The sequence below is a fragment of the Camelina sativa genome, chromosome 19 (genome assembly GCF_030686135.1).
Source record: "Camelina sativa cultivar CO46 ecotype springtype chromosome 19, ASM3068613v1".
NCBI classification, from domain to species: domain Eukaryota; kingdom Viridiplantae; phylum Streptophyta; class Magnoliopsida; order Brassicales; family Brassicaceae; genus Camelina; species Camelina sativa.
Window position 1 is genome coordinate 8656111 of NC_141898.1, and position 26396 is coordinate 8682506.

General features: G+C 39.2%; 4 protein-coding genes and 4 pseudogenes across 8 annotated transcripts; 4 read left to right on the top strand and 4 right to left on the bottom strand.

Moving 5' to 3' along the window:
• Positions 1-4: 4 nt before the first annotated feature.
• LOC104765666 (uncharacterized) lies at positions 5-3981 on the top strand (annotated as a pseudogene). Its single transcript, XR_015591048.1, has 7 exons — positions 5-605; positions 1058-1569; positions 1680-1879; positions 2024-2176; positions 2308-2622; positions 2980-3483; positions 3593-3981. The product of XR_015591048.1 is annotated as an uncharacterized LOC104765666 (transcript).
• Positions 3982-4052: 71 nt separating this feature from the next.
• LOC104767601 (pentatricopeptide repeat-containing protein At3g18110, chloroplastic) lies at positions 4053-9160 on the bottom strand. The gene is made up of 4 exons (XM_087501919.1): positions 5439-9160; positions 5096-5296; positions 4868-4958; positions 4053-4718 (listed from the first exon to the last, which is right to left on the bottom strand). The coding sequence occupies exons 1-4, from the start codon at positions 8981-8983 to the stop codon at positions 4209-4211; spliced, it is 4347 nt and encodes a 1448-aa protein (XP_087358045.1). The 5' UTR covers positions 8984-9160; the 3' UTR covers positions 4053-4208.
• Positions 9161-9439: 279 nt separating this feature from the next.
• Positions 9440-10558, bottom strand: LOC104767602 (putative F-box protein At3g17620 pseudogene; annotated as a pseudogene).
• Positions 10559-15851: 5293 nt separating this feature from the next.
• Positions 15852-17579, bottom strand: LOC104765667 (small ribosomal subunit protein RACK1x). Its single transcript, XM_087501921.1, has 2 exons — positions 16536-17579; positions 15852-16235 (listed from the first exon to the last, which is right to left on the bottom strand). The coding sequence occupies exons 1-2, from the start codon at positions 17412-17414 to the stop codon at positions 16134-16136; spliced, it is 981 nt and encodes a 326-aa protein (XP_087358047.1). The 5' UTR covers positions 17415-17579; the 3' UTR covers positions 15852-16133.
• A 160-nt stretch (positions 17580-17739) lies between these two features.
• LOC104765668 (target of rapamycin complex subunit LST8-1) lies at positions 17740-19998 on the bottom strand. 2 transcript variants are annotated; one of them, XM_010489423.3, is made up of 10 exons: positions 19691-19998; positions 19462-19563; positions 19262-19374; positions 18976-19045; positions 18728-18805; positions 18522-18638; positions 18353-18435; positions 18193-18272; positions 18054-18113; positions 17740-17970 (listed from the first exon to the last, which is right to left on the bottom strand). In XM_010489423.3, exons 1-10 carry the CDS (start codon positions 19796-19798, stop codon positions 17864-17866), a joined length of 918 nt encoding a protein of 305 aa, XP_010487725.1. In that variant the 5' UTR covers positions 19799-19998; the 3' UTR covers positions 17740-17863. The 2 variants fall into 2 exon arrangements, with proteins under 2 accessions (XP_010487725.1, XP_087358048.1); XM_087501922.1 differs by having other exon boundaries at positions 18193-18275.
• A 68-nt stretch (positions 19999-20066) lies between these two features.
• Positions 20067-22504, top strand: LOC104767604 (carbamoyl phosphate synthase small chain, chloroplastic-like; annotated as a pseudogene). The gene is made up of 10 exons (XR_015591051.1): positions 20067-20204; positions 20275-20384; positions 20495-20563; positions 20659-20742; positions 20840-20907; positions 20999-21057; positions 21147-21259; positions 21358-21710; positions 21950-22114; positions 22212-22504. The product of XR_015591051.1 is annotated as a carbamoyl phosphate synthase small chain, chloroplastic-like (transcript).
• On the top strand, positions 21973-24015 carry LOC104765669 (F-box protein ETP1-like; annotated as a pseudogene). The gene is made up of 3 exons (XR_015591050.1): positions 21973-22114; positions 22212-22270; positions 22574-24015. The product of XR_015591050.1 is annotated as an F-box protein ETP1-like (transcript).
• Positions 24016-24637: 622 nt separating this feature from the next.
• Positions 24638-26309, top strand: LOC104767606 (putative F-box/LRR-repeat protein At3g18150). The gene is made up of 3 exons (XM_087500922.1): positions 24638-25536; positions 25614-25787; positions 25907-26309. The coding sequence occupies exons 1-3, from the start codon at positions 24652-24654 to the stop codon at positions 26186-26188; spliced, it is 1341 nt and encodes a 446-aa protein (XP_087357048.1). The 5' UTR covers positions 24638-24651; the 3' UTR covers positions 26189-26309.
• Positions 26310-26396: the final 87 nt, after the last annotated feature.

The window sequence follows — 26396 nt, forward strand, 5'->3', positions numbered from 1 at the left end:
ATCTTCTTCTTCCCCCAGAGGCAGCCATATACATAAAACCTTTTCTCTCTCGGAGCCGTTTCTTCGATTTTTTTTTTTTTTTTTATTCGATTTCGCTTTCGAATAGACGCTTTTCTCAATCAGTAACGCGATGAACCGGAACAGCCTATACGAGGCTTACGGCGATGATGACGATGACGAGGAAGACGATATCGGTGAAGACATCGAGGAAATAAGACGCGCCTTTATAGTCTCCGACGCTAATTCCGATCAATTCGCCGCTAAAACCAATTCAATTGAAGCTGATGGAGGCGGTGGCGGAGAGATGCCGTCGGATTCGGAGAACGAAGACGATTTAGAGATGCTTCGTAGCGTTAGGAGCCAATTAGCATCGTCCAAGGATGCGGAATTGAGCAGTGGTCCTCCCGTGGGTTTATCATTGCCCTCGGATTCGGAGAGTGAAGATGATTTCGAGATGATTCGAAGTATTACGAGCCAATTAGCATTGTCTATGGATGTGCCTATTCCTCCTATTGGTTTATCCGACGATGATGACGAAGACGAAGATGGCGCCTTTGAAACTCTTCGTGTTATTCGTAGGCGGTTCTCTGCTTATGCAAATTTTGGTGAGCTCAATTGTGAAGTTTCTCTTTACTTTTGTTTGGTTTTTTTTCTATTTGGGTTATAGCTACTGATTTCGTTAGATATTGTTTCTGTGTTACTTCTGGTAATGTTCGTTCTATGGTTATCTGAAGACTCTGCTTCTCAAGTGGGTTAAGATAGTTTTGCAGATGGTAAGATTAATTTGGTTCTCCTTCGGTTTCATTATTGGAAGGTACACTCAGTGTGAAAGGTGCCGGAGTTTTCATATTTTTATTTGGGGTTTGACAGTCTATTTATGCATCCATGTATTGTCCCTGATGGAATAATAAGTTAGAAGCTCTCTCTCTTCTTATGTTTGTTTGTTGATTGATGATATGATGAATTAGTGTGTTAGAATGTGGGCTTGCTTGTCTTTTGATATCCTGTAGTTTAGGTGGAAAATATGCTTATGCTTTAGTGGTCATTTCTTCTGCAGATCCGGAGGGAAATTTCATGAATGATTCTGCCGGGAAGAAAAAGCAGGTACATGACTCGGACAATGAACTTTCACGCGAAATATTGAGTAGATCTAATACTTGTGAAAGCTTTCCAGATCACGGGAAATCAATTGTCACAGTGCCAGATTCTGAGGATGTACAAGATGGCCGTTCTGTTGATGTACATGAAAATACTTCCGCTGAGCATCATGACCACATGGAGACAAGCCAGTTATCTCTTATGCCAGAGAGTTCAACTTTCCCTGAAGCTGCACAAGCCTTTATTGATGCAATCAGGAAGAACAGGGCGTATCAGAAATTTCTTAGACGAAAATTGGAAGTAATTGAAGCAACAATCGAGCAGAACGAGAAACACAAGAAAAATGTTAAAATAGTAAAAGATTTTCAAGCTTCTTGCAAGAGAATAACGAAACTGGCACTTGTTCAGAGGAAAGATCCTCGTGTGGAGTTAATCTCAACACGAAAATCTGTGCCTTGTGATAGCTCCGAGGTAATACTTTGATCTGTTTTCTTGCCTCTGCTGTTGTTTTGTAGTCTTTGTTTTCTGTTTGACTCTGATGGAAAATGTTTCTTATCGTAAATTCTATGTTTTTTTGGTAGGGTAATGATAAAAAGACATCTCCTTTGATGCTGGGTCCACCGGAAAACCCTTGTGTTGCAGATTATAGGATGGCACTAGAGAAATATCCAGTTTCAGTTGAACGCAGAAAATGGTCTACTGAGGAGAACAAAAACCTTGCAAAAGGTATAAAACAAGAAGTTCAAAAGATACTACTTTATGAAGCTATTGAACAGTCCAGGTACTACTTGCTCATGCTCCTTTAAAGTGCTATCATATTCTGGTGCCTAGTACCCTCAAGTCTGCTGCTTTGTTTACTTCAGATGCAGAATTAGTTTTAAGTTTTTTCGTTATATTATTTTGACTGACCGCAATTTCTTAACAGTGATTTGGAAGGATCTACATATGATATAGACGCCATCAATGAATCGATCCGAAATCTTGAGATAACACCAGAAATGATTAGGCAGTTTCTTCCGAAAATTAATTGGGAATCCTTGGATATCAAAGACCGTTCTGCTGCAGAATGTGAAGCTCGGTAAGTTCCTCCTCTAGTTGAACTCTGATTTTGAAAAGTCAGCTTTTAATCATATCTATGGGTGCACATTTCATATACCATCACTCTGTCTCTTATTTGAGATTTCAGTTATTTAACTTGCCTCATTGTAGGTGGATGAGCTCGGAAGATCCATTGATTAACCACGGTCCGTGGACTGAAGCAGAGGACAAAAACCTACCCCGAATTATTGAAGAAAAGGGTCTAACAGATTGGCTGGATATTGCGGTATCACTAGGGACAAATAGGACCCCATTTCAATGTTTGGCTCGATATCAGAGAAGCTTGAATGCAAGCATATTGAAGAAAGAATGGACTTCAGAGGAAGATGACCAACTTCGTGCTGCAGTAGAGTTATTTGGCGATAAAGACTGGCAATCTGTTGCAAATGTATTAAAAGGAAGAACTGGACCTCAGTGCTCAAATAGGTCAGTTTTTATCTTTTACATTCACTCCTTTCTTTATGAGATAGATATCAAATTCTGCAGTATGTTTGACTATTTTGTCTAAGAAGAGGTAGCCTCGTACGTTTCCCTCCATCTACCAATATTTGAATTTAATATATTTTAGTCCGATTATCTCAAGAGCTAGTTTGTTAGGGAAAAAAAAGTCTATAGGGTTTTATAAACCACCCATCAAGTCCATGTTTAGCCGATGTGGGATTTTATCATAACCTCAATATACACCCATTGATGACATTTTTCTAGGATTTTAGAATGTGTTTGTTTATGCATTCAGATGCATGTTTAAATGGTTTATCTGATTTCCTTCCTCTCTATACTCAGATGGAAAAAGTCCCTTCGCCCTACAAGAAAAGGGAGATGGAGCTTAGAGGAAGACAAACGTGTGAAAGTAGCTGTGACACTCTTCGGATCTCAAAACTGGCATAAGATTTCTCAGTTTGTTCCTGGACGTACTGCGACTCAGTGTCGAGAGAGATGGGTAAATTGTTTAGAGCCCAAATTAAATCGTGGGAAGTGGACTGAGGAAGAGGATGAAAAGTTGAGAGTAGCAATTGCAAAACATGGATATAGCTGGTCCAAGGTGGCTTCGGATCTGTCTTGTCGTACTGACAATCAGTGCCTGAGGAGATGGAAGACTTTATATCCTCATCAAGTGGCTCTTTTACAAGAAGCTAGAAGGTTACGGAAAGAAGCTATTGTAGGTAATTTTGTTGACCGGGAATCAGAGCGACCTGCTCTTGTCACAGGCGCTATTTTGGCACTACCGGATATATCTCCAGAGCCAGAACCCGATAGTGTAGCCCGGAAGAAGAAAGGCAAAGCCAAGTAAGTTAATAGATTATTCCTTACACACACACGCACACACAATTGCACAGCTTTTGTGAATCTAAATTCACTGTTTTGTGAATCCAAATTCACTGTTTTGTTGATACAGACAGAAGAAGTCAGATGCAGAGAGGCAACCAAAGAGACGGAGAAAAGGATTAGAGAAATGCTCAGGAGCTGTATGTAGACAAGAGAATGAGACTGTTTGTGAAAATGAACCAAACAATGGAGGGGGGGGAGAGGTTGTTGGAAGTGGAACCGTATAACGAGATCCAAGACATTGCAGAGGAGAAACAAAGACGAAGGCGCAAACGTGTTGCAGAAACTTCGAACAACACCACTGGTTTAAAAAAACTTAAGCCTAGGAGGAGGAAAGTGTCTGCAGTAGTTCCTATCGAGAACCAAGACGCACCAAATTAGGTGTTTCTTTCGCTCTTGAAAATTTTGAAAATTGTTGTATGTATAAAATACGTCTAATCCACGCATCTTTACAGAAAACCTAGTTTCACTGATTTTAACAACAAAGAAAATATCATGAATCTAACAGATAAATAAGTTGAACCTAGGCATTTGTAGAAACAGTAAGTACATTTTTTAATTTATTAATCCTATTGATAAATATTACATGAAGACGCTTATTTCTAAATTTCTAATGACAATTAAGAAAAATCGAAACTGTATACAACAATTACAAATGTGTAATATGATAGTACATTATCATGACATCACTTACTTCTGACGAACTTCTTTCGAGGGTTAACACTAATCACTTCATTTCCCTTATTCTTCTTCATCTTCTCTAACTTCTGTCTATGTCCTTCTATATCTGTCTTTATCACTCGTTCTCTCATTTCGTCTGGTAGCAATGCCAGTCTCGAAAACTTCTTTGGTGACACAAACCCGCCAAGTCTCTCTTTGATGTGGTTAAACGCAGGAACAAGTCCACGTCTTATGAAACACCCGTCGATCAGGTCCATTGAGGTTGATTCTGGTAAGGACACCGAGTCTTTTAGTTCCAAGTCGAAGCAGAACGGTGAGTCCTTCAACCACATTCTCAGAGAGTGAGCTTTGGCCACTAGAAGCCCAGTTCTCGTCTTGCAGGGAAGAAATGGAGAACCCATCTCCCAGAGACATGCCTTTAGCGTTTTGTCCAGGGATATACCGTTGTACTCTGCGGTCCCTGTGATTAAGACAACTGATTTTGGAGACTCTGGGTACCCTTCAAGTGATGCATCCTGAAAGTGGGAAAAGAATTGTAGCAGAGGTTGAGGGTTATTGGTGAATATGAGAATGATTATGTCCTACGATCTTCAGTTATGAAGGGATTTATAGAATATGATGCGAAAATGCAGAGAAATTAAGAGAGAAGAAAGAGATGAATTGCCTGCATGTGGTCAAGCCATAGAGTCAGTGCAACAAGTGCTGCACCTCCCGACAATCTTCTGAAATCAGCACCCCAGTCTTTGTCCGCCACCCTGAAAAATCAAAGTCAATAGTAAATGTGACTGCTAAATACTCGGTGCATTCGAAAACGTTTTCACGAGAAACAAGTGTTGACTAGTTCATGGGTGAGTGTTAACACCATTCATGAACATCTGTTTAGACGACTGACCTAAAAACATCGCGACTGAAGATACCCCTTTTGATTGCCAATTGGAATACCCATGATGCAGTAGCTCTGAGTTCAAAAGCCCAGAGAAGATTTAAAAGAGCATTAGCAAAATTGAGAGCAGCATTGTCCTCTATGGGTTTCAGTTTCTCGAACCATTCATCCACCTCAGGAACTAACAACTCAGGTTTTCCAGCTAAAAGCCTGGTAGGTATCATCAAAAAACACATAATTATTAGTACCATACGATGATCCTGTATCAAATTTATAATATCTTAATAATAAAACCATAAACATGACTAGCACAGACCAATCATTTTTATGGAGTACATCAGATCATCCATACCTGATAGGAAGATCAAAACCAATATCTTGAAGAGCTTTCAACAGCAACATGACTTCACTTTTTTCCTTGGAGAAACTCGCTGCCCTAACAAAGCAAGTCCATATCCTGTGGTCTGCCTCCAGGCCCTCTTTCTTCATTTCCAAAAGCCTTTCGATTCCACTGTTATAATCTCTGCTCCGAAGGTAAGCATCAATAACTGAGCTATAAGGCAGAGTTGTTAGTTCCACGTCTGTTTCTTTCAGGTTACTAAGAACTTTTTCAGCTTCTTTGGGATTTCCTGACGAACTATATGAAACCATAAGCAAATGCATTGTAGCAAGTGTTGGTTCTATTCCTGCACTCTTCATCATTTGCAACAATTTCTCTGCCTTGGAGTCACTTCCAGAATCTCGGGATATTTTCATCATCGTGTGGTAAAATGAACGGTCTAGTTTATAACCTTTGGAGAGAAGCTCGTCAAACAGTTGTTCAGCTTGTTCAAGGCATTTTTGCTTACCAAAAGCAGAGATCAAGCTCTTGTATGTGTCCAGTTTTGGGTCCAGACCAATATTTCTCATTCGCTGCATCAGCAAGTACCCTTCTTCTGGTCGTCTGTCTCTACAATACATTATAATGAGAGTATTGTAAGTGGTCTCATCTGGTTCCACTCCAGTTTCTTTTATCCTCTGGTATACTTGAACTGTCTTCTTGTAATCCTCGATAGCCGTATACATCTTCAACATGGAATTCCATATAGCGAGCTCAACCTTAAAATTGGCCTCTTCCATTTCAGAGACCATAATCTCAGCATCTCTAACCCGTTTCCCTTTGCAGAGAAGCTCAATCATCATCCTATAGAGGCGAATCGTGGGTAAGTAACCAGCAGCTTTCATGCTACTGTATATCTTCTTTACCTCAAAGATATTTCCAGCCCGGGAAAATGCGTCAAGCATCAAAAGAATGGAGCTTTTGCTAATCTTAAAGCCCATATCTTGCAATTCTTCAACAACAACGTAGAGCTCTTCAAGTCTCCCATCAACACACAAAGCATGCAACAAGATATTGATGGATTCAACAGTTGGAGATGGACCATCTCTCATCATAGTGTTAAAAATAGCCCTTGCCCGCTCATAACAGCCACACTCAGCATAAGCCGACATCAAGCTGTTCCATGTCTTAAGATCAGGTGTTCGTCCACTTTGTCTTAGGTTGCCAACCACACTCTCCGCTTTCTGCCATAGCTTTAGCTTCCCATAAGCCTCAATGATATCAGTATACATAGGCGAACAAGCAAAGTGGAACCCTTTTGTCTCAGCTTGATTAATCACTTGATGAGCTGTCTCTGGAAAGCCAAGCTTGCAATACACAACAACCATGCTTTTACAAACACTTTCTGAAGCTTCACAGCCAGATAGTCTCAGGTCAGAGAAAACTTGAGAAGCTTCAGCGTAATGTTCATTTGCTACACAGCAGTGTAATAGAGTCTCATACATGGTCGAACTGCCATAACACCAGCCATGAACACATGGGTCAGAGAAATATTCATCTAGAGCAGCACTTAAATTGTTAACTTTGCAATGTAGAACAATTAGAGCTTCATTTATAAGACTTTTAGATCCACTGGCGTGTTCTTTCAAAAATTCAAGTAACTCAAACGCTTCTGAATGCCTGCCTGATGAACTGTATGAACCCAAGATAGAGAGTAGAGTGTCGTTTTCCAGGTCATACCCATTGGTGATAGCCACTTTCAACTGTCTAGCAGCAAGGTCAAAGCATTCACCCTTAACAAGAACTGATGAAATCTCTAGTGGGTTCATGCCACACAATTCTTCCATGTCTCTAATGGTTTTCTGAATGTCGTCTGACCTATTTTCCTTCATAAGTCCAAGTATCATCAACTCATACAGACTGTGAGACGGTGTCTGACAGTCAGAAATCATATCACGATATAAAACCCACGCCTTTCTTGTCTCGTTGCCTCTTAGTAATACATCCAACATTACAGAATACGCTAAATTATCAGGTTTAGTGCCTGAGCGCAACATGCAACTGAAAGTATTCTCAGCCTCTTCTCGCTTCCCAGCCTTGGCATAACCGCAAATTAGAGCACTGTATGTCTGCAGAGTTGGTTTAATCCCAGCATCGAGCATCTCAGACATTATAGCTGCGGCTTCCACGGTTCTGTTTGCTTTTCCAAGTGAATCGATCAAAACAGTGTAAGTAATAGCATCAGGGTTTCTACCTGAGAGACCTTTCATGTCTTTATAAAGCTGTAGCGCAAGATCAAGTTGCCCCTGCTTGCCATACATGTGAATGATCGTGTTATAAGTCATCTCGTCTTTCCCAAACCCCATTTTCTGCATTTCTTGGTACACCTCTTTGACCTTCTCTGTATTTCTTTCTCTAGCAAAAGCATAGAGCAAAGAGTTGTACGTCACTGCATCAGGTGAATAACCTTTAAGCTCCAGCTCCATGAAGAGCCTCTCAGCTTCAGCAGCAAGCCCACATCTCCCATAAACAGATATCATGGCATTATAAGTCCACAAGTCAGGCTGACAACGATGAGCTTCCATGTCCTCAAAAACCTTCACAGCACCTTCCAAATTAGAATCCCGCGAACAGGCACTAAGAAGAGTGTTGTAAGTGATAGCATCAGGCCTAAGACCCGAATTCCTCACCATATCTAATAACTCAACAGCCAAATTCGGAGTCACCCCACCAGACTTAAGCCTAGCGTTGACAAGAGTATTGAAACTAATCAGGTCAGGAACACACCCTCTCTGACGCATTGCGTCGAGCAGCTCCTGTGCTTTCGAAAACTTGCCACTACGAGAATAAACACCCATCATCGCGTTGTAAACTTGAACCGTATCTCCCACCGTTGGCTCAGCTCTAGTGAAAATCTCAACCGCAAGCGATTCTTGATTCCACCGTCCCAAAACACCGAGTATAGCCGCCACCATACGAGCGTTAGGTGAGTGCCAATGACGGAGATTGAGCCACTCGAAAACCTCAAGAGCTCGTTGCCAGCTCACCTGACCAACCGATTTAACAACGAAACAGTAATCCGTAGGAGTCATCTGAACGGGCCGTGCATCGAGAACATCCGCGACGAACTGATTAGGTTTCAGGCTTAGAATCTTATCCGTAAGAAACTTCACTCTCTCTCTCCAATCCTTGGCCTTTATCAGAGCCACCTTATTCAATTTCTTCACTCTCCTTCTCCGACTCGCCGCCACGACGGCGGCGGCGGCTTCATCATCTTTCGTCTTTTCCTGCTCGTTAAAGCCAATTGAATCGACGACTTCGACTGAATCCGTGGGCGAAACCGCGGTAGGAACGGGTTGCGACGGTGATGAAGTTGTGGAATCGTAAGTCTCACGGACATTCAAATGTGGCCATCGGACTGCCGGAGAAGCTCGACTGTAAGTAAAATTCTGGGTAGAGCTAGTGATGCTGATGCTGATGCTCGCTTGTTGTTGTTCATCTTTAGTCTCAGGATTAAGAGAAGCGCGGACGGATAAAGCAACAGGGAAAGCTAAAGCACCTGCAGAAACCACCGCCATTACTATCTTCTCCTCTCAGCTTCATTAATCCGTTGCAGCCATGTGTGCCGTTGATAGATATAGTTACTTTTCAACTCCGTGCTGTCTGAGATTTTTATAAACAGACACCTTGCCGTTTTAGTATGTGGTTTAGATCAAAATGATCAAGAATGTAAAATGGTGGTGACCTTTTGATACATTGATATATATATATATATATATATATATATATATATGATATAATCCATGAATTAGCTTTTGTGACACTTGGTTCTTTTCTTGAAAAGAAACAAAAGTTGTCAAAATTGAGATTTTACATAAGAGCCAGTCTCGGAAAAAAGCATTGTTTTTTTTAGGGGATTTCGTAACATTCATCATCGTCTTCTCTGTCTTCTTCAGCTCAAACTCTAGTAACTGGCGCATGATGAATTATTAGGCAAGAAAGCCAGAGCGTGTTAAGGTGTTAAACGAGAGAGATCAGTTCCTCAGCTTTACAGTTGTGGTCATTTTGATTTGCGCTAGACTTGGAACACAAGAGCACATTTGTGGATGATAAGAAGATGTGCTTACAGCTTTTCCTAAATCTACTTTTGTGATAATTCCATCCTCTCCAATGATATAAGCAGCTATGTTGCCCTCCCACATTTCTCTGTACTCTTCATCAAAAACAACGACAACTTTCTTCTCCTCGTCAACAAAGAAACTCCCAAAGCGACGACCCGGAATATGTAAACCATCCACCTCAATCACTGTCGTAATCCATATCTCCATATATAATGTATCCTCTTTCTGAAATAACACTGCAAGTTGCTCATCTCTAACACTAGATAGACTTAGACTATCTCTCCTATAAGAGAGAAACGGTAGACTTAGATGCGGTCCAAATCTCTCTCTTGTAAAATCAAAACAGACTAAGAAGAATACTCTTCCTCCTGCATTAGACTTTGACTGAGAATACCAGTAAGTATTTCCTTTGAGAGACACGCCACGTTGATGACAAGGTATAAACCAGTCCGCAGTGATAAGCCTAGGGATAATCTCCATCCGCGTTTCAGAGTTGATATAGTCAAGTTCATAACAAACGTATCCCGGAGTACGTTCACCAAATCTTAAAACTTTATAGCTGCGGCCGCTCGATTCTCTCGTCTCGTATCCAATAGCATACTTGTCCATCACGTCCTCTCGGTTATGTTTGAAATACCGGGTTTGGCCGCAATACGGATTCCAAACAACGAACCTAGTGCGGTCTCTCGTGATGCATAACAATAAACCATCGCAGTGAAAGACTTCAGACATATCGACTCCATCTAAATCGGTAAGGCTAACGAGTTTACCTAGATGGTTTATTGGCGGGTCAACGTTGTTGTGAATTCCACGGAGGTTGACGCTCATCAGATTAACTCGATCATTCATCACCACAACCACCTCCCTTGCTGCTGCTGCTTTGGCTCGAGCAACGTGCTTCTTTGTAAAACTCTCTTCTTTGGTTAACGTGTTCCACTTTTTGCAAACGAATCGCACTGCTCTCATCGATGTCACTGGAAGCCGAACGAGCACTTCCTCTACCAAATCGCTTGGAAGATCGGAGAGCATCATCAGCAAAGATTAGTGTAACACAAGTAAGTTAGGTTAAAACTTAGAAGCTTATGAAGAAAGTCTCCTCTGCTTCTGGTGGTTACAAATTTTGAAAGACATAAAAAAACCCTAGCTCAAGTGTGTGCGCCAAGGACGATCGTCGGCTAAAGAATCTTAACTAGTGGGCTTTTAATGTGGCCCAAAATATTATTTTGGCGAGCGAGACTGAGAGAGGAAGAGTGATATATTATTACTCTTGCACTAGAACCGCCGCAGCATTAGAGTAGTGAAATGATGGCTGAACCATTCTATGATCAGGAATGTAATTGCAATCAAAATCGTGTTGAATCGTAAAGCCAATTGAATCGACGATTTCGCCTGAATCCTTTGTATCGGTGGGGGAAACGGGTTGCGACGGTGTTGAAGTTGTGGAATCGTAAGTCTCACGGAGATTCAAATGTGGCCATCGGACTGCGGGAGAAGCTCGTCTGTAAGTAAATTTCTGGGTAGAGCTAGTGCTGCTGATGCTCCCTTGTTGTTGTTGTTCATCTTTAGTCTCAGAATTAAGGGTGGCGCGGACGGATAAAGAAGGAGGATAAGCTAAAGCTCCTGCAGAAACCACCGCCATTACTATCTTCTCCTCTCAGGTCAACTATGGTATAATCAAATACAACTTTATTATACATTCAAAAACAAAATATAAAATCTCTTCCTCCATTTGTCCCTATAAGATTTAATATGAATGGATCCATATATTATCATCAAAGTGTGTTTGTAATCTAAAACATAAAACAAACATGTTGTGTGACTCCCTTTTAAAAGCACTGTAAATCAGTTTTTAAATTCATTTGACTTTAATCATTTTAATACCATTTTTTTTTTTGGTCGTCTTCACGTACAATACCTTTATAATTCACTCTAACATAAGACTTATGTTCTAATGGGTATTTCAGTTCAGGTGTAGTCTGAAGCTAAGAGTTGTGTAATTTTTAATGATTTAACATTCCTACGCCGGACTATAACAACACCAACCACCCGAGGTTTCATGGCAAAGCATAATTAAGTTTATCTGGAAGTGGCATCGAATCGAAGTGATCACTTCTTTATTCGAGGCTATGAAAATGGTGAGGGACGTATATTCTTTTTATAGCATGAATACAAAGACCACAGCTTAGTGCACATATAATTTTATCATCTTTTAGAAAAAAAAAAGAACAGTGTGAACATCAAGGTGATCATAATCAGACCTTTGGGTTGTTTACTATCTGTAGATCCATCAAAAAGGGTCATATAAAATTCAAAATATTTTGATATTTCTTAACAGTATATATCTATGATTAATACTAAATTGTAGTTTGGGAAAATAATATAGCCTTTTAAGTTTGAATTGAGTAAACCAAACTTTCTTGATTAAGTAATATTTAACTTATAACAAAACAAGAAGTAACCTACTACTACTATACAGGCGAGAGATTTGATTTATTAGAGCATAAGTTATCATTGATTAAAGGACAAAACAAATTAATTTGCTTAAAAAAAAACTTAAAATAATAACGTTAACCCACTTATGCATAATAGTGATCACAAGCCTTTTGATAAGCTGTCGCATCTAAGTTCATCTATATAAAGCCTTGAAAGGTTTTAGATTCTTGATTATGTCTACCAGAATTGACGTCAAGGACACAAAAAAGAATCACAATAATATAGAATTTTTATCAATTTGTCACGTTTCTTTTTGTCATTTGTTGTATTCTTTTTTTTTTTTTTTTTTTTTTTTTGTGCAAAACATTTGTTGTATTCCTAAAAGCAACCGATAAATAAACACACCCCCGCACATATGTGTTTGAAGGCTATAATATCATAGTTAAAGAAGCACTCGGAAATAAATAAAAAATATCATACAAATTGCATTAGTTTTTTTTCTTCATATCCACCGATTTTAACGGTAAATCACTATCAACACATGTTTTAATAGTCGTACTTGTACATGAGATCTCTTGGTTTCGCCGAGAAGTGATGATGAAGATCCGTAAACTGCTGCTGCTGCAAGGTACATAACCACTGACGATTATATATTACAGCTAATAGAAGTCAGATAATAATTAAAAAAAAAAACCAGCGCCTTCAAATCTCTGATGTGGATCCAAAAACACACTAAAACTAGTATACTAACTAAACTATCTAACATTAACTAAATGTGTTGATACATTGGTGATATTAAATTTGAGATAGCCTAAACTTGAATAAATATGCATAGCTTAAGTTAATAACGATACAAAGAAAAAAGGAAAAAAATCATAAAAATTATAAATGAGACTCGTAGTTATAGGAGAATTAAGGTACCTCAATGGAATTAGCTTCCCCTTGGCTGCGATGGTGACTAATCATTGGAAATGATGAGTTCATTCTGTTGATTTGTTCCAAAAGTGATCTTTCTTATTCATCACGAAGTCGTTGCAAACTGCAAAACGATCGTTCTTGCAAAGTTCTTCGATATCTTCTACGCATTGCGTCACCTTGAAAGAACTTTGATTCGCTTCGCTTATATTATTTTTTACTATCTCACCCTGATCATGAACTTCTTCTTCCACAAATTTTACTGATTGTGATCTTCCTTTCATCTTCATCATCATTTTCTCCATTGTCCTATCTTTTTCTCTTTCTCTTGCTTTCGCTCCTTCATCCTTGAACAACTTCTTCAAATTGGGCGTACGTGGTTCTGGCCTCTTTCTCTTCCCTCTCAATGATCTCCCATCGACCTTGTTTCCTCTTGTTTCTAATGTCAACCCATAGATATATAATTTGTAAAACATATACCTCTTTTTTTATAATTTTTTTTATTACAGAAAATTGTAACTCTATAATCATTGTAAAACATTAAGGCAACTGTTAAGGGACGTACTAGTCGTGTTAGTATTGCTGCCCTCTATCGTCGACCGTCCACATGGATGCAAGTTCACACAGACTAGACGATGTATCCATGGATCCTAACGCATGTCCTAAATTAATTACGAAATTCACAATTTCTGATTAACCATAAAGATAAAGATTATATGTCTCTTTATAATTAATTTCATGGAATAAAAGATGTCTAACTATAGTTAGTTCAATAAAAAATATTTCACTATATTGAACTGTTTATTATATAATTGCATTTAAATAATAATTTCATTTAAATTGTAAATATTTTCGTATTGAAATTAGTAATTTAATAGATAAATTTCCTATTAGAATTATTAATATAATAGATTACTTTAATTGTAATCCTTTTATTTTTAGAATTTCTTAATTTGTCTATAATTATTATATAAAATCCTAAAAATAAAAGGATTAAGAACACCTAAAATCCTAAAAGTAAGAAATCAAATTACGATTCCTATAAACAGACACCTTGCCGTTTTAGTGTGAGGTTACTAGGTTAGATCAAAACGATTAAGAATGTAAAATGGTGACCTTTTCATACATTGATATATTATATAAAGTTAGGTTTTTAAAGTTAGTCATCAATAAGATTTCGAGTGGTGTCAAGTTTATATCAATCTGAGATTTTAACATGTGTAAAAGTGAATAATAGTTGGATTAATGTGTTAATTTATATTTTTTTTAGGTGGTGATAAAGAATATATTTGTAATATACATTATATTTAGGTGTACAAAATACGTTTTTGATGGTAACATACATAAAAGATTTGTAAATAGATATAAATCTGTATATTATAGCAAATATAAACCATAAAATAATATAAATAACGTATCACAAATTTTAATATATTTTTGTAAAATTTAATTTAATTTACAAAACTTTAAACCCACACAACGGGCGGGTCCTTATCTAGTATGATATAATCAATGAATGAGCATTTTTGACACTTGTTTTTTTTTCCTGAAACTAAAACAAAAGTTGTCAAAATAGAGATTTTACATAAAAACCAGTCTCTGGAAAAAAACAGATTTGCGCTAGACTTGGAACACAAGAGCACATTTGTGGATGATAAGAAGTGCTTACAGCTTTTCCTAAATCAATTTTTGTGATAATTCCATCCTCTCCAATGATATAAGCAGCTATGTAGCGTTCCCGCATTTCTCTGTACTCTTCATCAAAAACAACGACAACTTTCTTCTCCTCGTCAACAAAGAAACTCCCAAAGCGACGACCCGGAATATGTAAACCATCCACCGCAAAGAACAGCTTGCTCCACGACACTGTTTCGGGCTCAATCTCTGTCGTAATCCATATTTCCGTATATAATGTACCCTCGTGCTGAAATAACACTGCAAGTTGCTCATCTCTAACACTAGATAGACTTATAGTTTCTCCCGTATAAGAGCGAAAGGGTAGACTTAGATGCGGTCCAAATCTCTCTCTTGTAAAATCAAAACAGATTAAGAAGAATACTCCTCCTCCTTCATTAATAAACTTTGGCTCAGAATACCAATAAGTATTTCCTTTGAGAGACACGCTACGTTGATGATAAGGTATATACCAGTCCTTAGTGATAGGCGTAGGGATAATCTCCATCCGTGTTTCAGAGTTGATATAGTCAAGTTCATAACAAACGTATTCCGGAGTATATTCATCAAATATTAAAACTTTATAGCTGCGGCCGCTCGATTCTCTCGTCTCGTATCCAATAGCATACTTGTTCATCACGTGCTTTCGGTTATGTTTGAAATACCGGGTTTGGCCGCAATACGGATTCCAAACAACGAACCTAGTGCGGTCTCTCGTGATGCATAACAATAAACCATCGCATTGAAACACTTCAAACATATCGACTTCATCTAAATCGGTTAGGCTATCGAGTTTACTTAGATGGTTTATTGATGGATCAACGTTATTGTGAATTCCATGGAGGTTGACGCTCATCAGATTAACTCGATCATTCATCACCACAACCACCTCCCTTGATGCTGCTGCTTTGGCTCGAGCAAGGTGCTTCTTTGTAAAACTCTCTACTTTGGTTAACGTGTTCCACTTTTTGCAAACGAATCGCACTGCTCTCATCGATGTCACTGAAAGCCTAACGAGCACTTCCTCTGCCAAATCCCTTGGAAGATCGGAGAGCATCATCGCAAAGATTGGTGTTACACAAGTAAGTTAGGTTTAAAAGCTTAAGAAGAAAGTCTCCTCTGTTCTGGTGGTCAAATTTTGAAAGACACAAAAAAACCCTAGCTTAAGTGTGTGCGCCAAGGACGATCGTCGGCTAAAGAATCTGAACTAGTGGGCTTTTAATGTGGCCCAAAATAATATTTAGACGAGCGAGACAGAGAAAAGAGTGATATTACTCTTGCACCAGAACCGCAACATTTAGAGTAGTGAAATGATGGCTGAACCATTCTAAGATCAGGAATGTAATAGCAATCAAAATCGTGCCCTTTTAATACAGTGATCTAATGATAATCAAAGTATCGGCGTTTTGACTTTGTTGTTCTTTCTGGAAATTAAACAAAAATTGCCAACATAGAGGTTTTGGGAGGGACTAATACATTACTGACCCAGTCTGGAAAAATCGGAGAAACTTAAAAAACAGCTAATTTTTTTCTGAAGAATTCGTAACATTCATCAGTCTTCTTCATCCTCGTCTTCTTCTTGTCTCTAGTAACGACCAATACCCCAGACCCTGACAACTCCATCAGTGTAACCACTGAACAATGTGCTTCCATCTGCACTCCAGTTCAAGCTTGTGCAGTAGATCACCTGCATTTTCATTACCCAATCCCATTAGAAACCTAATCAATCAATCTCTTTCTATCTGTTAACATCAAAGTCAAAACCTTTGGAGCAGAGTACCATTTCAGAGAATGAAAGCTAATCCTAGGAACATTTTTATGCAATTTCTAGCCAAAATTTCATTTTTTGGTCATAAACACTAATACAAATTCATCACTACAATTTGGTGCATTCACTAAAACAATCAATGGCAGCACAAACGATTAATTCGTATAAACAAGAGAACCAATCACTATCGAACAACCAATTGTAAGAATAATGACATACCTTCTTCTGGTTACCAGTTCCAACGCCACCATCAGCCTTCTCAGCCTCAGCCTTAAGGTCAACCTTCAAGTCCTCAACAACAAGCTTGCTCTCAAGATCCCAGATCTTAATGCTGTTCTCTGTCGCAGCACACAGCCAGTATCTGTTAGGACTGAAACAAAGCGAGTGAATGATAGAGCCAGCCTCAAGCGAGTAAAGCTTCTTTCCCTCAGCCAAATCCCACAACAAGATAACACCATCTTTGCCACCACTGGCGCATAGCGAACCATCAGGCGAGACAGCAACAGTGTTGAGGTAACCCGTGTGTCCAACAAGAGAGTTCTTCAGCTTACAGTTCTGTAGGTTCCACACTTTGACGGTGTGATCCCAGGAAGCAGAGACAATGGTGGGCACAAGCGTGTTGGGGCTAAACCTAACACAGCTAATCCATTCCTTGTGACCATCACCTTCGGAGATCGTGTACTTGCATTCACCGAGTGTGTTCCACAGCTTGATCGTACGGTCACGAGACGCAGATACGATCTGACGGTTATCAACGGAGAACGCGACGGAGAGCACATCTTTCGTGTGTCCGACGAAACGACGGGTTGAGACGCCGGTAGCGAGATCCCATAGACGAAGCTCACCGTCCCAGCTTCCGGAGAGTGCGAACTGACCGTCAGATGAGAGAACCACATCTTCAACGAAATGAGAGTGACCTGTGAGCCTACGCTGAGCAACACCGTAAGACTTGTCGTCCTTGGTGAGTTTCCAGAGGATGATGGATTTGTCACGCGAAGCTGTGACGATGATGTCGGAATTGTCGATCGGTGTAGCGATGGCGGTGACCATATCGGTGTGGGCGCGCATAGTGCCCTTCAACACAAGTCCCTCGGCCATGGTTAGAGGTTTTGGTATGGGGGGGGGGGGGGGGGAGAGACTCTAGTGTTTCTTCTTCTTACTCACGAAAATGGCGTAACAGAGCGAGAGATTTGGAGGTTCAGTGAAATCTCGGTATTTATACTCTAGGTGAAAAAAAACTGAAGAAATTAGGGTTTAGTGTGCGGTGGTTTCAGCAAGGAGACACTGCTTATTTGGGCCGACGACGATTCCTGGTCAGAATTTGGGCCGTACATGGGCTTCTTATGATATTAGTTTTAGTTGGAGCCGTTTGTGTCGTTTTTTGGTTGTGGAGTTGAGATCATCGCAGAAAGATCAGAAGAGCAATTAAAAAACGACTCCGATTGAAATTAATGTACACTACAAAGAGTTTTTCTAAAACACAATACAAAGAAAACAATCGTGATTTATTGTTCATAATTTAACTTTCATTCATTCTTCTTAAGGTTTTAATCGTGGAGTGCACAACACACAGTGGCTTTATGATGACCTTGGTACACCTTCACTTCTTTTCCCGCTGGCATCGACCACAATCTAGCCGTCATGTCCGATGATGCTGTTCAGATAATACAGAAATCAAAACCAGTTTGAAGGTTGTTCTGTTAAAATTTTGCTTTAAGCTAAGATAGAGATCAGTACCTGTTACAAGAAATTCCCCATCCACTGAGAATACACAGTCCCAGACCCATCTTTGATGTCCTGTTAAGTAAGATTAATGACAGTGTAAGAAAGGGTAAGACAGAATGAATCATGTTAGCAAAAAACATGGAGACCATACCTGTTAAGACTTTCTCTAGTTTGAAACCATCGACGTTCCATATTTTGACGGTTTTATCAGATGACGCGGTCGCTAGATATCTGCTAACAAACATACAAGAACTTTGAAGAGAGAAGACAAAAGTAAACGGTTTCAAGAGAAAGAATAAGAAACACATTACTTGTTTGCAGGAGAGAGGAGGCATTTAAGGATGTGACCATTATGAGCTTGTAGCTTATGAAGGGGCTCAAACTCAGTCATTGTCTGAAATAAGATAAGAGTTTTTACAGTGGCATGGGAAATCACAGGAATGCGACTGTTGCATGACTAAAAAATTATCAGAAAACTACCTGCTTTCCACGCAGCAAGCGCCATACATAACATGTTCCACGGTTGTTAGCAGCAACCACCATTGTCCCGTCCCACATAACAGTTAAAGACCGTACAGCTGTATCAACTTCTGGTACCTATAGTTACACCCTCCCTAAGTGATTATCTACGGATTCTCAGAAATGTAACTAGGATAAGGAAATTAGGACTTGTCAAAGGCAATTACCAGTTCACAGCTACAAGAATTTGCTCTGAGATCCCATACACGTATATTTCCATTTTGGTCTCCAGATATCAATTCAGTCTGTACAAAAGAGAAAGTTCATGATAAAGAACAAACAGATACCTAACAGAAAAAACAGCACAACTGTTTCAATAGCAGTAACACTACAGCTCTCTTTAAACAAACTACCAAGCAGAAAGCCAGAGCACAACACAAACATATGACTGGGGCACTGGGCTAGTTAGATGTACCTGATTTGGGTGCAAAACAACAGTGTTAACTGCGGCAACACTTTCATACTCCTTTTGGCAACCCGGAGCCCTGCATTTTTGGTTTACGAGTCAGCAACTTGTTCCTAAGAATACAACTCAGCTTAAAAAGGTATTCTTCAGGACATGTAACGTTCTTAGGATTTCCGTAACTTTGTATTGAGTATCCTTGTCCATTTCTAGAAACCACACACACATGAATGAATGAACGAATCTATTAACATTCAGCTAAAAGAAACAAACAAGAAGATGATGACATAACCTTTACCTCAAGTCCCAAATCTTAACAGTGCCATCCTCTGATCCAGAATACATCCATTTACCCTCACAATGGAATCCTACTGCCATAACATTGTTGGTATGTGAATCATAGGTCATCACCTGATACGCACCAACACTCCTTCAAAATCATAGAAAATACAAAAGAAAAAGAAGAAGAAAATAAAAAAGAAAGAAAGGATAATTTACAGGTTGAGGACTGTTGGAATTGACATCAAAGAGACGTATATGAGGATTGCAAGCTGCTGCTAGATAACGCTTATCTGGGGTTATCTCCAATCTATTTACATGCTGAATCAATACCAACATACCCAAAAAAAAAAAAAACAGTAATTTGTATTAGTCTTGTACTCCATAAGGTATCTGATACAAAATTCACAAAGTCAAGTGAGGGAGAGAGAGAGAGAGAGAGACAAACAGAATCAGGATACTGAATGGTACGGTAGCATCGACCAGTTTCGGCTTCCCAGAATCGGATCGTGTGATCATAGCTAGCCGTAGCAAGAATCACAGAAGGCTGACTCATTCTCGATTGATTTCTTTTACCCCGATCGCAATCATGAACCAACCATTTCCCCAAAACCAATCAAACCCCTTTTCTAGAAAAAAATCAAAAAGTGATCCCAACAAGAATCTTCAAGCTAGAGTTTATCATAATTAAAAAAAAAAAATGCGGGGAGCTTTTTGTATAAAATATTTATATGTTGGGGTTATATAGACATGTCTGAATAAGTAAAGGGGCCATTTTGATATTTATGAGGATCAGATAAAAAAACAGAGAAACTCAGTGAAAACTTTTGGAAGCTTTTAGAAGTTTTTCCCGACGGGCTTGTCTATCCCACCCATCGTTGAACCGTCGTGGAGGAGAGGAGTTAAAGTCTCCGTCGTCCAATGTTCTGTTTCTTCGCTCACCTCTACAGACACTGCATCTGGTAACGCTCTCACCTTCTTATCAATCCTGGCTCTTAAATTAGTTATTTAATCCTCCTTTTCTGGGAATAGTTTCTTTTCGTCTATATATGAGATGAGGATGTATTAGAAGAAGGCTCCGTGTGGTCGGCTAAATCATTTGGTGCTTCTGGAACCCGTATTGCTGAATTGGTATTGACAGGGTGAGATTCTTTTTTCTTTTTGGTTAAAATTTGGTTGAATCATCAGTTTTGTTTTAAACATTGCTTGATCTTTATTAGAGTCTGATTGCGTTGTATATTTTTTTAAAAAGGTATCAAGAAATTCTGACTGATCCTAGTTATGATAAATCCTCAGATCGGTAACACCGCTGTGAATCCAGGTGAGTGCAAATTCCAGTTTGAAGTTTTTAAAACTTATACTGTATTATGTTCTGACTTCTGAGGTTGAGATATGTTATAATTTCCTTTCTCCCAGATGATGAAGAATCAAGGCAATGTTTTTTTTTTTGGCTGGTTTGGTGATAAGAAGTCTTAGCATCAGGTAAACATATCAAGTCTGGTACCTCATTGCATACCCCCAAGAATAGTCTATTGGAGTCTTTTTCCGTTTTTAAGTACATTGATGTGATAGACTATGCAAATCACAATATTTGCAGTACCTCAAACTGGAGATGTACGAAAACACTTGGTGACAATCTAGCAGAGAGGAACATTATGGGAATCTGTAAGCTTTTTTGGTTCTAGATTCTAATTTAGATTTCTAGATATTATACAAATTGGGTATATGTATAACATTTACTCATTTTTTTTACCAGATGGATCCAAAACCGAGGAAGAACTTTTGTATATATGTCTCGCTCTTGGGATATCGTAGGTCCGAATTCTTTCACCGCCCTCTTTAGAATATGATCAGTATGCGATCTGTGATTGACCACTCTCTATCTGCTTGGTTGAATCTTTTAGGCCTTGATCTAATAAGCGATGTTTCATGTGAATCTCCCTACGAATGGTTTGACAAAACAAACCCTGAATGGGAATTTAAGACAATCTTCTCAGAACACAAGGAATCCTACAGAGTGAGTTTTACTTTCTCTTCTCTAATTTCACCTTCTCATCGATTTCCTCACTCCTCACTACCTTCTAACTCTGTTTTCCATACTTCCACTTTAAAAAGGTTATTGCATATGATTTTGGGATCAAGCAAAACATCCTAAGACAGGTTGGCATCATATGGCTGTGAAATCACGGTTTTCCCATCCACGTAGCCAGCTTCTGAGGCGCTAAAAATGAATCCAGATGGGGATAATATTCAGCAACGGTCCAGGAGATCCTTCTGCAGTGCCTTATGCAGTAAAGACAGTAAAAGAGCTTCTAGGAAAAGTTCCTGTGTAGGGAATCTGTATGGGGCATCAGTTACTTGGACAAGCCCTTGGAGGTAAAACCTATAAGATGAAGTTTGGTCATCATGGAGGAACCCATCCAGTTCGTAACAACAGTACTGGCCATGTCGAGATCAGTGCTGATCAGGTATGGTCCAATTACTATCTATAGTTTATTGTTACCTATGGTCCAATCACTGGTCTAAATGCTATGTGAGAATAAAAACTATTAATCAAAACTTAGTTTATACATGTAAACTCTCAGAACTTGTAGTTACATACTTGTCTCTCAAAATCAGCTTTTCACACTTGTTAGTACAGTAAATGTTGCGTGTTTGCGTTAAGATTTGGGATTGATTTTGTTAGTACGGATTATATATATGGCAGAACCATAAGTATGCAGTGGATCCAACTTCTCTTCCCGGACGAGTAGAAATGACTCACGTCAATCTAAACGACGGAAGTTGCGCAGGTCTCTCTTTCCGGCAATGAACGCCATGTCTCTTCAGTACCACCCTGAGGCTTCTCCTGGACCTCGAGACTCGGATAACGGTATTGAAACCCATTATTTTTCAGTACCCTTGTCTTTTTTTTATTGTCTGGTTACAAATCATACGAACTAATTTGCGTAATCTTTGCATGTATGCAGCATTTGGAGAGTTTGTGGAGCTTATGTAAAGATTTAAACGAAGCAATTAAAAATCACGGGTAAAGCATGTTAGTTTAAGCTTGAAGGGAGCTTGAGACTTAAGCTATCCTAAACCTATTTGGAGTAAAGTTCCTAGAGAGATTAGGACTTGGAATTGTTTTGGAGTTATCTAAACATACATTACCAAATAGGATTAGGATTAGTAGGTTTTGTTTTTATATAAATAGGGATGCAACTAAGGTGCATAACATATGAGTTTTACGAGAGAACAAAGATTGAGAGATTGAGAGACTTGTGACCTTAGTTTTGACCGACACTAAACCAGAAATTCCAACCATAAAAGCTTTTAATTTCCTTGTCAGCAGCATTAAAGAAAGAGCAAAAAGCCTAGCTATACTTTACAGGAGCTGAGACTGAGATTGGATGGCGATACCCGAGCTTCTTAACGATTTGGTAGATGAGATACTCTGTCGCGTTCCGGCCACATCCCTGAAACGGTTACGAGCAACTTGCAAACGATGGAACCGTTTGTTCAAAGATGATAGGAGATTCGCAAGAGAGCACTTTGATAATGCCCCAAAGGAGATTCACTCTCTCATCTTGACAGAGAAGTGCCGGATTTGTCCTTTGAGCATAATCAATCTTCCCCGACATGGAGATGATGTTCCTCCTCTTCCATCTGTAGAAGTAAAAAGAGAGCTTAGCCTACCACATCCGTGTTCTAACAATTCACGTCAGTTCGATATAACAGAAGTCTTTCACTGCGACGGCTTATTGATATGCGTCAAGGAAGGCACCCGCCGTTACGGATCTCAAATAGTGGTTTGGAACCCGTTTACTGGTCAAACCAGGTGGATCGAAGCCAACAATCGTTGGAAGAATACCAACACATTTGTTCTCGGGTACTACAAGAACAACAACAACAAGTCCTCCTGCAGTCAAAGAAGCTACAAAATTTTGTGCTATAATGGTGGCGAAGATACCGAAATCTACGACCTTAACTCCTCTGATTCGTGGAGGAGGATTCCTGATGGTGATCTCACTCCACCAGGCTGGGACGGTATGATCGCTGAAGACATCGTGCCTTTGAAGGGAAATACTTACTTTTTTGCTTAGGAGAAATCAAAACCGCATCTTGGCTGGTCATTGCTCAAATTTGATTTCTCAACTGAGAAATCATCTCTGTTTGTGCCTCTTCCCTATCAGTGTCCATGGTATAAAATTTTTCGTCTTTCTGTTGTTAGAGACGAGAAACTTTCCGTGTTTTTACAGCCCGATTCCACATGCAAGACTGAGATATGGGTGACAAGTAAGATTGATAATGACTCCACCAAAGCTGTGTCCTGGAACAAGGTCTTAGCATTTGATTTGAGCCCTCATCTTCAAATTACTGATCTGGTAAATTTTGTGCTTGACGAGGATAAGAAAGTCGCCGTGTGTTGTGATAGATGGATAGAAGACTGCTACATCCACTGCATCGACAAGATATTCATTCTCGGGGAGAACAATCAAGTCAGTGAATCTGGTTGTGATCCGCTTGTTACACATCAGACAGGACCTTGGCAAGCTCTTCTTTATTACGTTCCAAGTTTGGTCCAAATCGAGCGACCTGCTGGAGGCAAAAGAAAAGGAGTTGACTAAACAACCCCAGCCAGATGTGTGGTTTTGTATTGTTCCTTGCTTGCTTTAAAACACTACTACGTTTTATGATCAAAACGTATGTCTATTGAAAGAATAATTGTCTTATGTCTAAAAATTTCAAGCATTTTTCTAATTCAATGACCAAAAGTGTCTCATGTACAAAGCTCCCCTGCTTCCGAGTATAACAATTAGAAGTCATCATTACCCATTCTCAAAAACACAACCCACCATCTATTTAAAATCACAGTGCGTTTTTTTTGGGCATCCAAAGTTGACAGAAGATGTTTACGATCATGATAAACTCTTTGATTTGTCGTTTAACCTTAAGTTATGCAAATATAAATGTGTCGTCGTTTGACTTATTTACGTCGCCGGAAAAACAAAGGAGCAGTAGACGTAATCAGCTCTGTACCTGATGTGGTCAAAGGAGGAGTAGACGACTTGATAAGCTCTTCTTTACCCGATGCGATATCCTACAACACATCCTCTCCTTTGATCCGACCAAATTCGCCATCAGAACTTCCGTCTTGTCGAAACGATGGAGGCACGTATGCTACGATACATATGATATTGTTTGTTAGGAAATCAAATTTTGTCCGAAATTTAACTTGAGTTTTTTTGTTTTAGTAACTTTGGTTTAGTTACAGATTTCTTTCTGTCAGTTTATAGATTTGGGCCTAATATAGTAGAGGAGGCTCACTTTTTGTTCTTTTTATTTTTCAAAAAACTTCCGTAGACTTGAGCGGTATCATAAACAAAACCCTAGAAAATCGCAAAATAGCTTTTAGATAAATTAGAGATGGCGGACGACAGCAACACCGCCGGTGAAAAAGTAGACTTGATAAGCACTTTACCTGATGAGATCCTACAACATATCCTCACCTTAATTCCGAGCAAGTTCGCCATTAGATCTTCCATCTTGTCAAAACGATGGAGGCATGTATGGTGCGATACACTTTCTCTTTCATTCGATAGCAAATATGAAGTATATGACACTGATTCTATAAACGAAACCCTAACTCGCTACACATCTCGCAAGATGATGAAGTTTCACCTCCATACCTGGTATAACGGCAACGATCAAGAGATGGACAGGTTGATCAAGTTCCTCATGTCCCGTAACGTGGAGAATCTATTGTTGGATATATTTAATTATAATCGCGTTGAGTATAAGAGTCCTGATGTCTTGTACATGAGTTCTTCTCTCAAGCAACTCACCTTTAAGTTCAGTTGTAAGATGGTGATTCCCAGATGCTCGGTGGTGTCTTGGACATCTCTGAAGAAGTTGTACCTAGAGGATTGTGCTCTCTCTGCTGAATCCATGGCTGCGATTCTATCTGGTTGTCCGGTTCTCGAGAGCTTAACATTGTATATGTGTGGTGAACTGAAGGTTCTTGATCTCAGCAAATCATTGTGTCTGAGAACACTAGAAATATACCCCTACAGTTGGGTTCCGGGGCCAACACAGATTCTGGCACCACATATACATAATCTCAGATTGACAATAAACTCTCGTTTAGCATGTACTTCTTTTGATGTCTCGTATTTAGCCGAAGCTAGGCTGGAGATTTGCATTTTCATATTGAACAACGTCGAGGCTGGTTTCCTTCAAGACGTGGTGCTAAAGATGCTAGAAAAGTTGCAGAATGTAGAGAAGCTTACTCTTGGGGGAAACTTTCTTCATGTAAGTATGGATCGTCCTCCTTATTGCATTTTCTAATTAATTAGAATTAATTTGATTTTCTTAGCTTTTTGTGACAGATTTTATCTTTTGCCGAGGCTCGTGGTGTTCCCTTTCCTAAGTTGAAGGTGAAAGATTTGACTCTCGACACAGTTATCTTTCAATATGTTATTCCTAGTATAGAAAGACTGTTGCAAAACTCACCTGATTTAAAGAAGCTAACGGTACGCGTAAAGAGCACCAACTCCATACGGGTATAGTTACCATTTAACCTCTTTTAATTTACCTTCCTTTTGACATCTCTTCTAAGTATCTCTGATCAGTTCGAATATATATCCAAGAACCATTTTTGTATCTTCTTTCTGTTGAGCAGGACTATGATCTAGACGACTACTTGGAGTTGCAAGGCTTTAACCCGGATCAATGTTGGAGGTCAAAAGATGGGGCCTGTTTTAACAAGATCGGTTGCTCTATCGAGCCAAAGCACGTGACTTCACTGTTGGAACTCGTGCTTAAAAACACAAAGACATTAGACAATATATCCGTAATATTTGATGAACGTTACCCTTCGTTTAAGTTAGAAGAGGTGGTCGTTCCAACACTTTCCCACAAGAACGTCTCCATTGCGCTCCTATATAATCAAGCCGATCCCTGACATCAGATGATGAGTGCTGAGTCATAGGTTAGTTCCGAATCTTATTGAATATTTGTTTTTCTTTGATTATGGGTACTGTAATACTTTATTTAATATTAATGAAGATTTTACATGCATCGAACCTCATATATAGTAGAAGAAGACATTTCGTTATTTGTAAAAGTTAGGATGTAATGTAAAACTCTTCTTATATTCTCTCAACCCCAAG

Coding starts and splice junctions, on each gene's coding strand:
- LOC104767601 (XM_087501919.1), bottom strand. CDS start 8,983: ATGGCGGTGGTTTCTGCAGGTGCTTTAGCTTTCCCTGTTGCTTTATCC. Junction 4,959..5,095: donor TTCAGTCGCGATGTTTTTAG/GTCAGTCGTCTA, acceptor TTGATTTTTCAG/GGTGGCGGACAAAGACTGGG. Junction 4,719..4,867: donor TATGGCTTGACCACATGCAG/GCAATTCATCTC, acceptor TCCCACTTTCAG/GATGCATCACTTGAAGGGTA.
- LOC104765667 (XM_087501921.1), bottom strand. CDS start 17,414: ATGGCCGAGGGACTTGTGTTGAAGGGCACTATGCGCGCCCACACCGAT. Junction 16,236..16,535: donor GAACTGGTAACCAGAAGAAG/GTATGTCATTAT, acceptor ATGAAAATGCAG/GTGATCTACTGCACAAGCTT.
- LOC104765668 (XM_087501922.1), bottom strand. CDS start 19,798: ATGAGTCAGCCTTCTGTGATTCTTGCTACGGCTAGCTATGATCACACG. Junction 19,375..19,461: donor ATTCCAACAGTCCTCAACCT/GTAAATTATCCT, acceptor GGTGCGTATCAG/GTGATGACCTATGATTCACA. Junction 18,436..18,521: donor GCTTGCTGCGTGGAAAGCAG/GTAGTTTTCTGA, acceptor ATCTTATTTCAG/ACAATGACTGAGTTTGAGCC.
- LOC104767606 (XM_087500922.1), top strand. CDS start 24,652: ATGGCGGACGACAGCAACACCGCCGGTGAAAAAGTAGACTTGATAAGC. Junction 25,537..25,613: donor TTGGGGGAAACTTTCTTCAT/GTAAGTATGGAT, acceptor TTTTTGTGACAG/ATTTTATCTTTTGCCGAGGC. Junction 25,788..25,906: donor AGAGCACCAACTCCATACGG/GTATAGTTACCA, acceptor TCTGTTGAGCAG/GACTATGATCTAGACGACTA.